This window comes from Danio rerio, chromosome 6, assembly GCF_049306965.1.
Source record: "Danio rerio strain Tuebingen ecotype United States chromosome 6, GRCz12tu, whole genome shotgun sequence".
Taxonomy (NCBI): Eukaryota; Metazoa; Chordata; class Actinopteri; order Cypriniformes; family Danionidae; genus Danio; species Danio rerio.
In genome coordinates, this window is record NC_133181.1 from 60,512,501 (window position 1) to 60,530,000 (window position 17,500).

The 17,500-nt window shown below is 39.3% G+C and overlaps 1 protein-coding gene across 5 annotated transcripts in view; it reads left to right on the plus strand.

Annotated features, from left to right (window-relative positions):
* Nucleotides 1-17,500, plus strand: part of snta1 (syntrophin, alpha 1) — a 182,085-nt gene that overhangs the window by 49,170 nt on the left and 115,415 nt on the right. For 4 of the 5 annotated variants that reach the window (XR_012408302.1, XR_012408301.1, XR_012408300.1 and 1 more), the window contains exons 3-6: nucleotides 2,913-3,093; nucleotides 4,775-4,964; nucleotides 5,954-6,075; nucleotides 9,506-9,702. Coding sequence is in view for 1 of the 5 variants with exons in the window: in XM_073954782.1 (XP_073810883.1) it covers nucleotides 2,913-3,093; nucleotides 4,775-4,964; nucleotides 5,954-6,075; nucleotides 9,506-9,702 (690 nt within the window). In the remaining 4 variants the exon portion in view is untranslated. Of the gene's footprint in view, nucleotides 1-2,912; nucleotides 3,094-4,774; nucleotides 4,965-5,953; nucleotides 6,684-7,547; nucleotides 9,083-9,505; nucleotides 9,703-17,500 lie in introns of those variants that run through there. The other variant, XR_012408303.1, reaches the window with a different exon arrangement.

Genomic DNA, 17,500 nt, shown 5'->3' on the forward strand with positions numbered 1-17,500 from the left:
TGTAAACATTAGGTGAGCAGGTTATATTCTACCGCGTGTCATTACTTTTAGTTTGAAAACGGTTCAAATAAGCCTTAAATCAGCCTTTAGGCTTGATAGCCAGGCACACTCAAGTCAATCTGGCAACCTGCATGCACTCGTCAGAGGAGCCGAGTAAAAATGTGCAATGCAATTCCTAGTACAACCACTGGGTGTCAAACTTACATACTGCACCTTTGAATCAGTGTAGTGAAGTAGATCAGGACACTTTATTCACCCGCTGTCATTTTGACCTCTACATTTTACTCCACAATTACAGTGCTCTGACCTTTTAAATTGAATTGAACCGCTGTGACATTTCAGTTTTATTAAAATACCCTCAGCCTCTGAATGTCAAACTCTGAAGGTCAAATGTTGAGTAAATAACAGTATTTAGAATTGTACTTATATTTCTCTGTGCATGTTAGTTACAGTTTGGGCCTGATAACTCTATAGATCATTTTAAAGGGGACCTATTAATGCAAAGGAGCCCTTTTTACAAGTTTTAAAATAAGTCTCTGAGTCATTTTCATATCTATATTCAAAAATTCGGGGAAAGAGATAAGAGGTTAATGATTGTGATAGTGTCCTCTAATCATTTCTGTCTGCATGCATTTATTTTCTTTTTCCGTGCATGTTAAATGTAGAAATAAGTGAAGAGCATCAGTGCTTGACTCTGGTCTGAATCTCCAGCATTAAACACACTGAGCAGTTCTTTCCTATTGGAAATGTTTTATTTATAGTGCACAGAACTTCCTCTTTCATCCACAGTTTTTCAATCAGTGGGCGTGTCTCTTCTCTCCATTTATAGCCGGTCAGCTTTAATCATCAAGGTTTCAGGGTTTTGTGGTTCTGTCCTCAAGACTGTGCTCTAAATAGCATCCTGTACTGCTCATAATGCACAGTGTTTTGTACTTAATGTCTTTTATTTTATTATCTTAACATAATTTGATTTAACTATTAAATAGTATTTAATTAAATGTAATTTCTTAGCTTTAGTCATTTTGTTTTGTGCTGTTGACATTTTATTGTTTTTGTAAGGTTTTTTTTTGTAAATATAGCATATTGGTATATATATATATATATATATATATATATATATATATATATATATATATATATATATATATATATATATATATATATATATATATATATATACCATCAAGATCCTGGCTTGACAGCCATATTTATTACAGAAATAAAAAATAAAAACACAGGCATGTTAATGACATTTGAATTTCAAAACAATCAATGCCAATAAAGAAAAAAATTGATTTCCAAGTTGGATTCTAAGTGGACTGCAAAAAATGGTAAAATACAGGCACTGCAGATGTGGAAAATTATAGTAATAATAAAGCATTGAATACAAACAATTGTACTCATTGTAAAGTTGTATTGCTGTTAGTAAAAATTAATTATAAAGTAGAAACAATTTTGCTCAGTCCTTCTTTACATTTATCCAGTTGCTAAGACAGTCCAGTGTGTTGACATTATCGGGGGACAATGTGGACCTTTTCTTTTGAATGATGTGAGCTGAGAGTGCAACGCAATCTCACGGCAATTCGTAACTTTATGATTTTGTGGCTACAGACAACGACGTTTAAGCAGGTTTGTTGCTAAGACACGTGCTCCTGCTTGCACTTGCGCACAAACACAGACACACACACACACGCGGGCAGGACAGGGCAGCCGGAGCGACTCCCCTCAGATTCAACACGCATGATCACGTTCATCAAATTTGCTTAAACTAAGCGTTCTAAAGTATGGCTATACTTTACAAGGATTCTGACACAACAACGCGAAGCAGACACTTGCGTTTAAGGGGGAACCACATCAAACTTAATAAAACATTGTACACCAATACTCCGATTTTATTATGTTTAAGATAACACTCTCATTAAGAGTCTGTAAGCAGTGATTTTTGATTACTTTAAAGGACCACTGAGTCCCGAAATGCAGAGGTTTTTCTTTCCGTTCGCCATGCGGTATCAAACTCCATTAAAACAGATGTTGAAAGTTAAAAATGAAACACTTGAAATTGCATGAAACTCTGGAGGAAACGCTGGAGAGCCTGGTGATGCGACATTAATTGTTTTATACTGAAACTTGCCTTCGAAATGTGCTTCCTTGGTCTTATCCATATTTCTTTGCATGTTGATCTCACATCGAACACAACAGGAAAAAAAAAACTGCAATTGCGTTAATTTTTTTTTACGCGTTAATTATTTTAAATTAATTGCATGCATTAACGCATATATGCAAAACTATATATATAAAGGGCTTAATTTGTGCGGAACATTCCGGATCCGGCACCCCTGAAATCGGATCCGGCACCTCATTTTACCGATCTCCCACTTCAACCGCCCTCCTCCCCTGTCCGCTGTTCACTTTCACTTTCTTCCGCGACTCCCCAACCCTCTTCACTTTCGTCTGCAACACCCGCAACCCCCCTTCCCCCTCCCCCGCCCCAGTCATCCACCACACCAACCATCAACAACACTTTCCTGCGCAACATTCCAGGACCTCGCAATTCACAAATTAAGCACTGATTATATATAACGATTTTTTTGACATGACCTCATACTTTCTCATCAAATCTTCTGACCAATCAAAATGCTCCATAGTATCTGACATGCCCTGCCCTTTTCTTCTCATTGGCTGTTTATCTCATAGGCTTGGGCTCAACCACTCTCACTGGCAGAGCTTTGAAAAAACAAAACACTATTAGTTGTTTTATAATAAAGGGGAGGAGCTACCCTGTGCCCCGCCCTCCTCATTATTATCCTCATTAGATTGTTAAACATCGAATAAAAAATGCACATTTCAAAGCACTTCATACGAGCTTTATATTAGCAGTGATAGTGTCTTTCTCTTTCTCTCTGTCTCTGTAGTGAAGTACATTAAGGAGATGTCGGCGTTTTTTAAGGGTGGGTCGACGGGGCCACCGGTGCTGGATTCTCCACCAGCGACGCCTCAGAAACAGACGGATCCTGCGCTAAAGGAGACCAGAACCATCCCACTGCGCATGTGCCACGTGACCCGCAAACAGTGCCCGCCTGACCCAGAGGACAGGTACACACACATTCACGCACACCAGTAAACTTGATGTTATCACTCTATTAAATGGGTATTATCAGTGGTTATCAGCTGATAGATATGGGCCAGTAGGGGCCCTCTGCACTTACTAGTAGGCTCTGAAGGATGGCTGCAGCCGGAAGTTAACAAGAATTAATTATATTATTTATTGCATTTCCCATGGGTTGGGGCTACATTTTTAAGAATTGAGAATTATGTGCTTGTGAGTACATATGAATAATCAAAAAACACTTCATGAGAATAAGCAGATATTTTTATATGAATATTTTAGATATTTATTTATATACACTAACCGGCCACTTTATTAGGTACACCTGTCCAACTACTTGTTATCACAAATTTCTAATCAGCCAATCACATGGCAGCAACTCATTTAGGCTGGTAGACATGGTCAAGACGATCTGCTGCAGTTCAAACTGAGCATCAGAATGCGGAAGAAAGGGGATTTAAGTGACTTTGAATGTGGCATGGCTGTTGGTTCCAGACGGGCTGCTCTGAATATTTCAGAAACTGCTGATCTACTGGGATTTTCATACACAACCATCTGAAGAGTTTACAGAGAATGGTCTGACAAAGAGGAAATTTTCAGTGAGCGGCAGTTCTGTGGGCGCAAATGCCTTGTTTATGCCAGAGGTCAGAGGAGAATGGCCAGACTGGTTCCAGCTGATAGAAAGGCGACAGCAACTCAAATAAGCACTCGATACATTTGAGCTCTGCAGAAGAGCATCTCTGAACACACAACACGTCCAACCTTGAGGCGGATGGGCTACAGCAGCAGAAAACCACACCGGGTGCCGCTCCTGTCAGCTAAGAACAGGAAACTGAGGCTACAATTCACACAGACTCAACAAAACTGGACAATAGAAGATTGGAGAAGCGTTGCCTGCTCTGATGAGTCTCCATTTCTGCTGTCACATTCGGATGGTCGGGTCAGAATTTGGCGTCAACAACATGAAAGCATGGATCCATCCTGCCTTGTATCAACGATTCAGGCTGGTGGTGGTGGTGTAATGGTGTGGGAGAGATTTTCTTGGCACACTTTGGGCACATTAGTACCAATTAAGCATCAACGCCACAGCCTACCTGAGTATTGCTGCTGACCATGTGCATCCCTTTATTTGTGTCTCCATCTTCTGATGGCTACTTCCAGCAGGATAACACACCATGTCATAAAGCGTGAATCATCTCAGACTGGTTTCTTGAACATGACAATGAGTTCACTGTACTCAAATGGCCTCCACAGTCACCAGAACTCAATCCAATAGAGCACCTTTGGGATGTGGTGGAACGGGAGATTGGCATTATGGATGTGCAGCCGACAAATCTGCAGCAACTGTGTGATGCTATCATGTCAATATGGAGCAAAATCTCTGAGGAATATTTCCAGCACCTTTTTGAATCTCTGCCATGAAGGATTAAAGCAGATCTTAAGGCAAAAGGGGGTCCAACACAGTACTAGTCAGGTGTACCTAATAAAGTGGCCGTTACTCCCCTGTTAATCAGAAAATGGGGAAAAATATTTAGGAGGGCTAATAATTCTTCAACTACATCTAGCACATCCTTTAGTGCGTAACTCTGCTGTACAGGTGTGAAAAAGAGTTGTGGAGTTTCTGATGTGAGGTTTATAATGTTGTGGTGGTTGCTCTTTATTCTGCAGGTATTTCGAGGTGGTTTCCTCAGACAGGAAGACGTCTGTGTTTTTGCGGGCTAAAGATCACGCCATGGCTCAGGCCTGGTATAACAGCATCCAGAGCAGCAGCGCAGCATTACTGAACACTGCTAAAGATGAGCTCAAAACACTGCAGCCCAGCCTGAACATCATACACATCGGCTGGATCATTGAGCAGGTGATACGCACACACACTTGAATAACTACATTTATGAGGAAGTCCCATAGACTTAATGTAAACCATTAACTAAAAAATGGCATCACCTTGGCGCAGTGGGTAGCATGATTGCCTCACAGCAAGAATGGCGCTGGTTTGAGCCTCGGCTGGTTCAGCTGGCATTTCTGTGTGGAGTTTGCATGTTCTCCCTGTGTTTGCGTGGGTTTCCTCCGCATGCTCCGGTTTCCCCCACAAGTCCAAAGACATGCGGTACAGGTGAATTGGGTAAGCTAAATTGTCCATAGTGTATGTGTGAATGAGAGTGTATAAATGTTTCCCAGTGATGAGTTGCAGCTGGAAGGGCATCCACTGCGTATATATGCTGGATAAGTTGGGGGTTCATTCCGCTGTGGTGACCCCAGAAAAAAAAGGGACTAAGCCAAAAAGAATATGAATGAATAAGACTAAAATATTGTCCCCACAAGGGTAGAATTTACTGGTATCACTATATTTGTGGGGACATTTTGTCCTCACAAGGTAACGAATACACACACAAACACTCACTTACTTACTATGCTTTGTTTGCTTTCTGATTTGTCAAAAAATACTTCATTCTGTGTGATTCATGAGCCCTTATCCTCATTAGGACCAAACCCCCACCCCGGGTCAACTGTTAACTGGTATTAATATACTTGTGGGGACATTTGGTAACCCCCATTATGTCATGAATACCAGGACCAAACTCACACACATATATGTATGCATATATATGAACACATATATACAAACACACACAGACGCATACTGTACACACTCTTTCTTATGCACACAGACACAAACAAACCCCATCATAGACTTGCACACACTACACACACACACACACACACACACACACACACATGGATACAAATACTCACTCACAAACACATAATGAGATAATGCTGGTTCTAATGAGTGTGTGTCTGTCTGTCTGTGTGTGTGTGTATGTGTGTATGTGTGTGTGTGTTCAGGGTTCAGAGCGGCCAATTCTGGCAGTGTTGACGGACAGAGATCTGCTGCTATACGGGGCTTTACCAGACAGCAAAGAGACACTGAACAGCCCAGATAAGAGCTACCCACTCATCACCACCAGGTACATGCACACACACACACAGACACACACACACACACACACACGCACACGCACACACACACACACACACACACACACTCAGTTGCATAGCTATCTTTTGTGTAACAATGTATTGACACAATGTAATCTCTGCCTAACAACCGACCTTATCCCATACTATAACGTTGACCTAAAACCATATCTTAACCCTCAAGCAGAGGTAGTTCATGACCCTTTTAACCCTTCCTTTAATGTTATGTTATGTTTTGTGCTGCTCTCTGAGGACCGCTAATGAAGATTTTTACATGATAAAGAAAAAACATCATCATTTAATAGTCATTAACTATGTTGACGCTCATCAGACTGCTTGGTTCGAATAGGCATGGCCAATTGTAGACAGAAGTAAACACCCACTGCTCTGATTGGCTGACAGGTAAATTCTGACATCATTAACCAGAAATGAGCTCTAAACGGCTGCGCTTGTATTTGTAAACATTTGACTACATCACAAACTCTATGGATGGATCAGTATTGTGAACAACTCCGATGAAAACATATAGAGAAACACTTCCGCATGTCTAGATGTACGTGATATGTGTGTGTGCTGGCGCTCACCCGCTGTTTCATGGGCACACGCAAAGCTTGAAGGCAAACAAGCAACGGCTTATAAACATCTTATGGATAATTATTTACACGGTTGACATTAAGATGAACATATAAACGTTATCAGACTAATTTCTAGCAGCTAAATGTGTCTGGGAAAATATTCAAAGGCTTTTATTTTCATAAACCGCGCGGACGTGAATGCATCTGACTGTTGTGATTGGCTAAAGCAGACGTCTTACGTCAGGACGTTCTAGAAGTGCACGCGCTCTTTCCGGCAATCTTCCCTCTGTGTTCACACAGCGCAGCATTCCGGCAAATTACCGGTAATGTTACAACTTCTCTCTCCGGAAAATAGCCAGAACGAATTTACCGGTATTTTCAAAAAGGACCTGTTCACACATACAACCTTTCCGGAAAATTGCCGGTAATTTTCCGGAAAGGTGTGTATGTGTGAAAGGGGCTAATGTAAAAGCGCCATACAAATACAGATGAATTGAGTTGAATTGAACTGTATTCAGCATTAACCTCCACTGTGTTATAAATGTGATTGTTTATAGTCCCTTTCACACAGTGATACCGGTAAATATCTGGAAAATTTCCGGAACGACTTTACCGGTATATTCAAAAAAGCGCTGTTCACACAGACGAGGACGTTACGGAAATTTTCCGGAAAAGAGCATTCACACATCCATTCCAAAATACCGGTAAATTCTGACATCATCAACCAGAAATGAGCTTTAAACGGCTGCGCTTGTGTTTGTAAACATTTGACTAAATTACAAACTCTGTGGATGATCAATATTGTGAACAACTTTCGCAGGATCACTTTCGCATGTCGAGATGTTCATAATATGTGCGTGTGCAGGCGCTCACAGGGTGTTTCACAGGCACACGCAAAGCTTGAAGGTAAACAAGCAACGGCTTATCATAAACATCTTATGGATAATTATTTACACGGTTGGCATTAAGATGAACATATAAACGGGATCTGACTAACATCTAGCAGCTAAATGTGTCTGGGAAAATATTCAAAGGCTTTTATTCTCATAAACCGTGCGGACGTGAATGCATCTGACTGTTGTGATTGGCTAAAGCAGACGTCTCACGTCAGCACGTTCTAGACTTGCACGCGCTCTTTCCGGCAATCTTCCTTTTGTGTTCACACAGCGCAGCATTCCGGCAAATTACCGGTAATGTTACAACTTCTCTCTCCGGAAAATAGCCAGAACGAATTTACCGGTATTTTCAAAAAGGGCCTGTTCACACCAAGCGGCAACCTCCCGCTCTCCCTCAGAAAGCCAATACAGAAGTAACTAAAACTGCAATTCATCTGAAATTCCGCCAGTCCTGGCCGCTCCTGGCTCCAAAACAGAGCACATTTCAATTGAGCCCACTGTTACAATGGCCAACTTTACAGCAGAAAAAAAGGTGTTTACAGCCTGAGACAAACAAAGATTTTGGTTAATACAGCTAATATTACCCTTCATGATAACTGTGAGGGGGTGAATATTTTTATAACTCATCCGTTTCCTTTATATTAAGTTATATTAAGTTTGCATAATTAAGGGCGTGGCCACTTGATTGACAGCTAGGTCTCGTTGGTCGCCGTCACGTCACCTCAGCTGAATCCTGCAGATTAGCCACTGAACTCGGCATATTTATCGTATTTCTGTGTTGTTTTATGTGGCTTTACACAGTCAACTGCCTTTTGGACTTGTTTCCTACAATTATTAGATGGCATGGCATGCTGAGTGCACTTAATTGTGCTCACAAACCATTCACGTGGCCTCCGTTTCCCATGTGAGTAAAGTTATATACTTATATACCATCTCTTCACATGTATTTGTTTTATTTAAGATCATTTATATTTATATTTAGAGCTGTAATGCACTCCAGAATCTGACAGATTAATTAGCTGTAGGCTCCAGAACCGTCTGAACCAGGTCCAAGCAAAATGCCAGCAGGTGTCTGTAGCTCCGCTCACTCTCCGCCTCTTTGCCCTTGTTTGGTATCCCGCCGTGGGTGTGATGACGCGTCAACCAAATGGCGACGGTTGGCCGCGCCTACTTGTGGCTTCTTTTGCGCTCTTTAGAAACCTTTGGGTGACGTCACGGATACTACATCCATATATTTTACAGTCTATGGTTCACACATACACACCTTTCCGGTAATTTTCCGGAAAGGTGTGTATGTGTGAATATTGTAAAAGCGCCATACAAATACAGATGAATTGAGTTGAATTGAACTGTATTCAGCATTAACCTCCACTGTGTTATAAATGTGATTGTTTATGTTTTTATTGCAATAAGTTATTAATGTTATACTGCATTAGTTGATTCAATTCTAAGTAATGCCTTCTCATTCATTCGTTCATTCGATTTCTTTTTGGCTTAGTCCCTTTATTAATATGGGGTCGCCACGGCGGAATGAACCGCCAACTTATCCAGCATCTGTTTTAAGCAGCGGATGCCCTTCCAGCTGCAACCCATCACTGGGAAACATCCATACACACTCATTCACACACAATCACTGTGGACAATTTTAGCTTACTCAATTCACCTACAGCGCATGTGTTTGGACTTGTGGGGGGAAACCAGAGCACCCGGAGGAAACTCACAGAAGTAATGCTTTCTTTTGCTTTTTTTTTAATATTATGAAATTAATTAGGAGATTACCCATGGCATGTAAAATAATTTGGTATATTTATCGTTGGCCCATGGCTATCAATGATATTTGGTTTTGGCCCTTCATACGAAAAGGTTTGGGCACCCCATGCACTAGAGCCACATCTGCTGATTTTCTGAGCTCGATGAGTAATGAGTGTGTGTGTGTGTGTGTGTATTAGGCTGGTTCACTCTGGTCCGGGTAAGAGCTCTTCTGTCCATGACTCAGAGCTGACGTTCGGTCTGCGTTTGGGCACTAAGCAGGGTGTGGAGACGCATCTGTTCAGGGTGGACTCTGCTAAAGACCTCTCCTGCTGGACACACCTGCTGGTGGACGGATGCCACAGCGCCGCAGAGCTCGTGCAGGAGGTCATTACAGGTACTGAACACACGCACACACACACATGTTGGTGTTGGTAGTTTATGGGGACTCTCTATAAGCGTGATGTATTTTATACTGTAAAAACTGCTTATTATATGGCCCTATACCAACCCTCAAAGGAAACCTCAACTTTTTTATGTCAAAATACCCCGTTAAGCATGATGTTTAAGCATTTTGAGTTACAAGGATATCAGGCTTGTTCTCATAAACCAACTTAATAGAGTACAATTAGGTCATACTCATTCATTCATTCATTCATTCATTCATTCATCTTCTGCTGCTTTTCCGGGGCCGGGTCTTAGGAAAAACCCCAGACTTCCCTCTCCCCAGACACTTCTTCCAGCTCCTCCGGGGGGATCCCGAGGCGTTCCCAGGCCAGCCGAGAGACATAGTGCCTCCAGCGTGTCCTGGGTCTTCCCCGAGGCCTCCTCCCGGTGGGACATGCCTGGAACACCTCCCTAGGAAGGCGTCCAGGAGGCATCTGAAACAGATGCCAGAGCTACCTCAGCTGACTTCTCTCGATGTGGAGGAGCAGCGGCTCTACTCCGAGCTCCTCCTGGGTGTCAGAGCTCCTCACCCTATCCATAAGAGTGCGCCCTGCCACCCTTCGAAGGAAACTCATTTCGGCCGCTTGTATCCGAGATCTTGTCCTTTCAGTCATGACCCACAGCTCATGACCATAGGTGAGAGTAGGAACGTAGATTGACCGGTAAATCGAAAGCTTTGCCTTTCGGCTCAGCTCCTTCTTCACCACAACGGAGTAGTACATCGACTGCATCACTGCTGCCGCTGCACCGATCCGCCTGTCAATCTCACGCTCCATCCTTCCCTCACTCGTGAACAAAACCCCGAGATACTTAAACTCCTCCACCTGGGGTAAGGACTTTCCTTCAACCTGGAGATGGCAAACCACCTTTTTCCGGTGGAGCACCATGGCCTTGGACTTGGAGGTGCTGATTCTCATACTCATGTCATTATACAAAAAAGACCTCATAAACCACCAAAACCAGTACACTCACACACAGTCACACTGCTGCTGAGCTTGGTTTTGAGGTCACTGTAGCTATTGAACATCTTTATCACACAAACACAAACACACAGACACACACACACACAAGCTCAGAGTCAAGGACACATGCTTTGATCGCCCTCTGCTGCTGTAGTCAGGCACTGCTTTTACAGCTCTATTATGTTGACTTGAAATTAGCTAATGCAATTGAATCATATATTTTATATATGTTATATGTTGGGTTTATATATATATATATATATATATATATATATATATATATATATATATATATATATATATATATATATATATATATATATGTATGTATATATATGTGTGTGTATATAAATATGTATAAATAAATATATATATATATATATATATATATATATATATATATATATATATATATATATATATATGTATATATGTATATATACATATATATACATATATATATATATATATATATATATATATATATATATATATATATACATATATATATATATATACATATATATATATATATATACATACATATATACATATATATATATATATATATATATATATATATATATATACATACATATATATACATATATATATACATACATACATATATATATATATATATATATATATATATATATATATATATATATATATATATATATATATATATGTATATATATATATGTATATATGTATGTATATGTATGTATATATATATATATATATATATATATATATATACATACATATATATATATATATATATATATATATATATATATATATATATATATATATATATATATGTATATATATATATGTATATATATATATATATATATATATATATATATATATATATATATGTATATATGTATGTATATATATATATGTATATATATATATATATATATATATATATATATATATATATATATATATATATATGTATATATATATATATATATATGTATATATATATATATGTATATATATATGTATGTATATGTATATATACATATATATATATATATACATATATACATATATATATATATATATATACATATATATATATATACATATATATATATACATACATATATACATATATATATATATATATATATATATATATATATATATATATATATATATATATATGTATATATGTATGTATATATATATATATATGTATATATATATATATATATATGTATATATGTATGTATATATATATATATATGTATATATATATATATATGTATATATATATATATATATATATATGTATATATATATGTATGTATATGTATATATATATATATGTATATATATATATATATATATGTATATGTATATATATATATATATATATATATATATTGTTACGACCCTGTCTTCTCTTTCCTACCTTTCGGTGGCCTCGCCATGTGACGTCACCGTTAATTAGTTAATTTATGGGTGGAGAAAGTATATATTTGAATTTTTTGTGAAGAACGGCACTTCCTCTGGTGGACCGTTATTCCACAGAGAGGTCATTTTGCTCCAACTCTTTTGTGTTGCCGTCTTATGTCTTATGTTTTGTTTTGTATTAGTTGAGAGAATTTCACCTGCTTTCTTATTTATTTCAAATCCCTAGACAGTTTGTTATACTTTATTATTCCCTTTAATAAATGTTTTTTTCATTATATATCTTTTTGTGTGTCTGATCCTTTTTATGGTACGGTCGGGAGCGAGCTGGCCGTAACATAAATTGGGTGGCTCGTCCGGCATTCCTTTATGCGGGTGAGTAGTTTTTTTTGGATTGGCTATTCACCTTTATATACTAGAAACTCCGGTTAGAAAGAGTGTATCCAGCTGGGTTGTGAATACAATCCTTCCATCGGTGCACTGTTTGTTGTTTTGTTTATTATTTTGCCTTTCTTATTTTTGGAGGTTATCCTAGGTGGAGATTTTAATCTCTGTCGGGGGTACGCTTTCGGACTTTTGGTCTAAAGACCGATTGTCACTGAGCTCAGCGTTTAATGCCGCCCCGAGCCTGGTACACCTCTGAAGACTAGATAGGAATTAGTTAGTTTTCTTCTTAGATAGGAGCTGGAGTTTCTCTGAGTATAAAGGTGAATATATTTTGTTACTGACGGCGTTTGTGATTCGTGCGCTTCTCTCTTCCTCGCGTACCTACGTGTCCGACTTGTGGTAAGTCTTTGAAGTTTTTTGTGAATGGGTAGATGCGTAACGTTCAGTTGTAGTTCATTCCGAAGCAGTGGCTTATGGGAATTGTAGTTTTTGTACAGAGGGCAGTTTCCGGGTGAGTACGGGAGTGTTTGTTTGTTTATTTGTGTTGTATTCGTGAATGCTAATACAAAAATGTCTTCAGTACTCGATGATTTTTTTGCTTGTCCCTCGGAAGCTTTAATTGAGCGTTGTACAAAGGAAGAATTGATACAAATTGCCGAGCGTTTTAGCATCGATCTCACTACACATGATAAGAAAAAAAAGGACACCCTTATAGCAACTTTGAAACGATCTCTGGTTGAAAGGGGAGTTTTAGAGGTAAGAACTGCTGTTCTTTGTGAATCTTCAGTGTTTTCTTCCTGTGATATTGATGTGGAAAGTGAGTTAAAATTCCCAGAGATGTCAATACAAGAGAAACAGCTGTATTTAGATGCAGAAAAGCTCCGTGCTGATCGCGAGGGTCGCGCTATGAAAGAGAGAGAAACAGAACGGGAATTTGAAGCTAGGAAACTAGAACAACAGTTGTCTGTACGAAAATTGGAACTTGAGTTAGAGAGAGAACGGGAAGAGAGAGCGTTTCAGTTAAAGAAGTTGGAGTTGGAATTAGCAGCAAAACGAGCGGAAACACCGCGAGCTGACGTGCATCCGGTGCCAGAACAGTCGTCTGCATTAGTGTTTGATGTTCATCGTAACATGAGATTAGTTCCGCCATTTTCTGAAAAAGAGGTAGAAAAATATTTTGATCATTTTGAGCGTGTTGCTTTATCGCTGAGATGGCCAAAACAGTTTTGGACTTTGTTGTTGCAGTGTGTTTTCACAGGAAAAGCTCAAGATATTTACTCTGCTCTCACCCTGGAACAAAGTGGTGAGTATGAAACTGTGAAAACTGCTGTATTGCATGCATATGAACTGGTGCCTGAGGCATATCGTCAAAAATTTAGAAATTTAATCAAAACTGAAAATTGTACATTTGTTGAATTTGCAAGGGAAAAAGAGAGTCTATTTGAGCGATGGTGCACTTCAATGAAAGTTGAAACTAAAGAGCAGTTAAGAGAATTGTTACTTCTAGAGGAGTTTAAACACTGTGTTCCTTCTGCTGTAGCTACTTATTTAAATGAACACAAAGTGAGTAAACTTGCAGATGCTGCCATTATGGCTGATGAATTTGTTTTAACTCATCAGGGCACATTTAGTTCAGCCAGTTTTCGAAGTGACATGAATAAGTTTAGGTCTTGTCAAGTCAAACAAAAGCCTGCTGTGTTTGGACAAAATATAAGGGCACCTGTTGTTGGTAATATTGGAAAAACCACTGTTTCAAGAGACCTCATCTGTTTCTATTGCAAAAAGTCTGGCCATAAAATTTCTGAATGCCCTGTTCTGAAAAAGAAAGAGAAATTTTCAAAACCTGTTTCTCTTGTCGCCCCATCGACTGTAGATGACACTTTCATAGAAAGTGCTGGTCATTTATCTCATTCCTGTGGTGCATTGTTTGATCAAAAGGTGAATGATTTTGTTGATTATACACCCTTTATCACTGAAGGAGCTGTGTCTTTATTAGGTTCTGAGGAAATGGTCCCTGTGCGTATCCTCCGAGACACTGGATCAGCACAGTCATTTCTTTTGGAAGGAGTGTTGCCTTTAAGTTCTGAAACTGCTACTGGAACTTGTGTATTGGTAAGAGGTTTTGAAATGGGATTTGTTGACGTGCCATTACACCGAATTCATCTTTCCTCAACTATAATCTCTGGTGATGTTGTAGTTGGTGTTCGATCTGCACTTCCAGTTCCTGGAATTACATTTATTTTAGGAAATGATTTAGCTGGGGGAAATGTTTGGGGAGAGAGTAAGGTGACTGCTTTGCCCATAGTAATATCTGCACCTAGTAAATCTGATGTTGAAAAGAGTAACATCTTCTCTAATTTGTTTCCAGCCTGTGCAGTCACCCGATCGATGGAAAAACAACTGCCTGAAAACCAAGCTACAGATGTTTCACTTGGTAACACTTTCTTTTCCACTGTTGATTCGGGTGAATTTACATGTGATCTGCCAGAGAGTCCGGAAAAAGACAAAAATATCTGCTCTTCACTATCCCCTGATCTGGAGGAAATTACAAATTCACCCCAAAGCCTAGACTCTGATGCCACTGAGGTTTTACATACTGTTCCTTCTGATGTTGATAAGTATCCTTTAACTTCTCTGTTGCAGGTTCCCAGAGAGGAACTAATTCATGCACAGCAGCTTGATGACACATTGAAAACCGTAGTCTCCCAAGCAGGGTCTAATATGGGTGATCTTTCTTCTTATTTCTTTGAAGATGGTCTACTTTGTCGGAGAGTGGCCATGTTTGATGACAGTTTAAAGTCTAGAACCCAGATTGTAGTCCCTCTTGCTTTTAGGGAATCTGTGATGCAGTTAGCCCATCAAGGACTCGCTGGTCATACAGGCGTTCAGAAAACCTATGATCGTATTATGCGACAGTTTTACTGGCCTGGAGTAAAACGAGATGTGGCTAGATTTATACGTTCCTGTCACACATGTCAGCTTACTGGTAAGCCAAACCAAAAAGTGCCAACCGCTCCATTACAGCCTATTCTTGTGACATCTAACCCTTTTGACCATTTGATTATTGATTGTGTTGGTCCTTTACCTCGTTCCAGGGCTGGTCATCACTATCTCCTTACCATTATGTGCCAGACTACTCGTTATCCTGCGGCTTACCCACTGAGATCTATAACTACGAAGTCCATTCTGAAGGCCCTTACTGATTTTATGTCTATCTTCGGTATCCCCAAAGTGATTCAATCAGACCAAGGTTCTAACTTCATGTCCAAACAGTTCGCAAAAGCCCTCCGTCAACTTCGAGTTAAACACAATATTTCTAGTGCATATCATCCACAGAGCCAGGGAGCGCTTGAAAGATTTCACCAAACCCTGAAGTCTCTTTTAAGGTCATATTGTGTGGAGCTCGATGGTGATTGGGAAGAAGGCCTGCCATGGTTGCTATTAGCTATACGTGAGGTAACCCAAGAAAGTATTGGCTTTAGCCCAAATGAATTAGTTTTTGGACATGAAATACGAGGGCCCACTACTGTTTTGGCTGATGTGTGGCATTCATCTAAACCTCCAGACAACCTTATAGATTATGTAAGTGGTTTTCGTCGTAGACTTTATGAGATGCAAGCTGTTGCTAAAAAGAAATTGGCTAAGTCACAAAAGAAAATGCAGCAACACTTTGACAAGAAGGCCAAATTTCGGAGTTTTCAGACAGGTGATCAGGTTTTAGCATTGTTGTCTCTTCCTACTAATCCATTCCAAGCGAAATTCACTGGACCTTACAGTGTAGCTAAACGTCTTTCAGACAATAATTATTTGTTGAATACTCCTGAACGTCGGAAGAAAGTTCAGGTTTGTCACATTAATTTGTTGAAACCTTTTGTTGCTCCTGTTTGTTCTGCCTCTGTCAGTGTGGCGCCCCTATGTGATCATTCTGGTTTAGAACATCTCTCTGTGTTCCCTTCTCTGTCTTGCAGTATGGGTGAGGACTTATCTGAGAAAAATGAGGATGGGAGTCTTCTGTCCCAAGGGAAAATAGATGGACGCCTTAACAACTCTCAGATTCTTTCTGATTTGTCTGGCCATCTGTCTTATTTGACGGAAGATGAGAGAAATGACATCATTGAATTAGTGATGTCATTTCCTTCACTTTTTTTGGATGTCCCTGGTCGCACTACTGTCATTGAACATGACATTGATGTAGGAAATTCTTGTCCTATCAAACAAAATGCTTATAGGGTCAATCCAATAAAACGAGAGCTTTTAAAAAGAGAGGTGAACTACCTACTTGCTCATAATTTGGCTGAACCAAGTTTTAGTTCCTGGAGTTCCCCTTGTGTATTGGTGAACAAACCTGATGGTTCATATCGGTTTTGCACCGATTATAGAAGATTAAATTCTTTTACCAAACCAGACTGTTTTCCCTTGCCTCGAATAGATGACTGTGTAGATCATGTTGGCTCTGCCAAATATGTAAGTAAGTTTGATCTACTTAAGGGCTATTGGCAAGTACCTTTAACTGCTAGGGCAAGAGAATTATCTGCTTTCGTTACCCCAGACTCTTTCCTTCAATACACTGTGATGCCTTTTGGGGTCCGTAATGCCCCCGCAACATTCCAACGATTGGTTAATCGTGTATTGCATGGAATGTCTGGATGCGAGGCTTATCTTGACGATGTCGTTTTGTATAGTTCTACCTGGTCTGAACATCTTGATCAAATCAAAGACCTATTTTCACGTTTGGCAGAGGCTAATTTAACAATCAATCTTGCGAAGTCCGAATTTGGAAAAGCCACAGTCACCTATTTGGGTAAAATAGTGGGAAACGGGTACGTTAAACCAATTGGAGCAAAAGTTGAAGCCATTTGTAATTTTCCAACTCCCAGTAATCGGCGTGAGTTACGACGATTTCTTGGGATGATTGGTTACTACCGGAGTTTTTGTAAAAACTTTGCTAGTATCGTTTCACCTTTG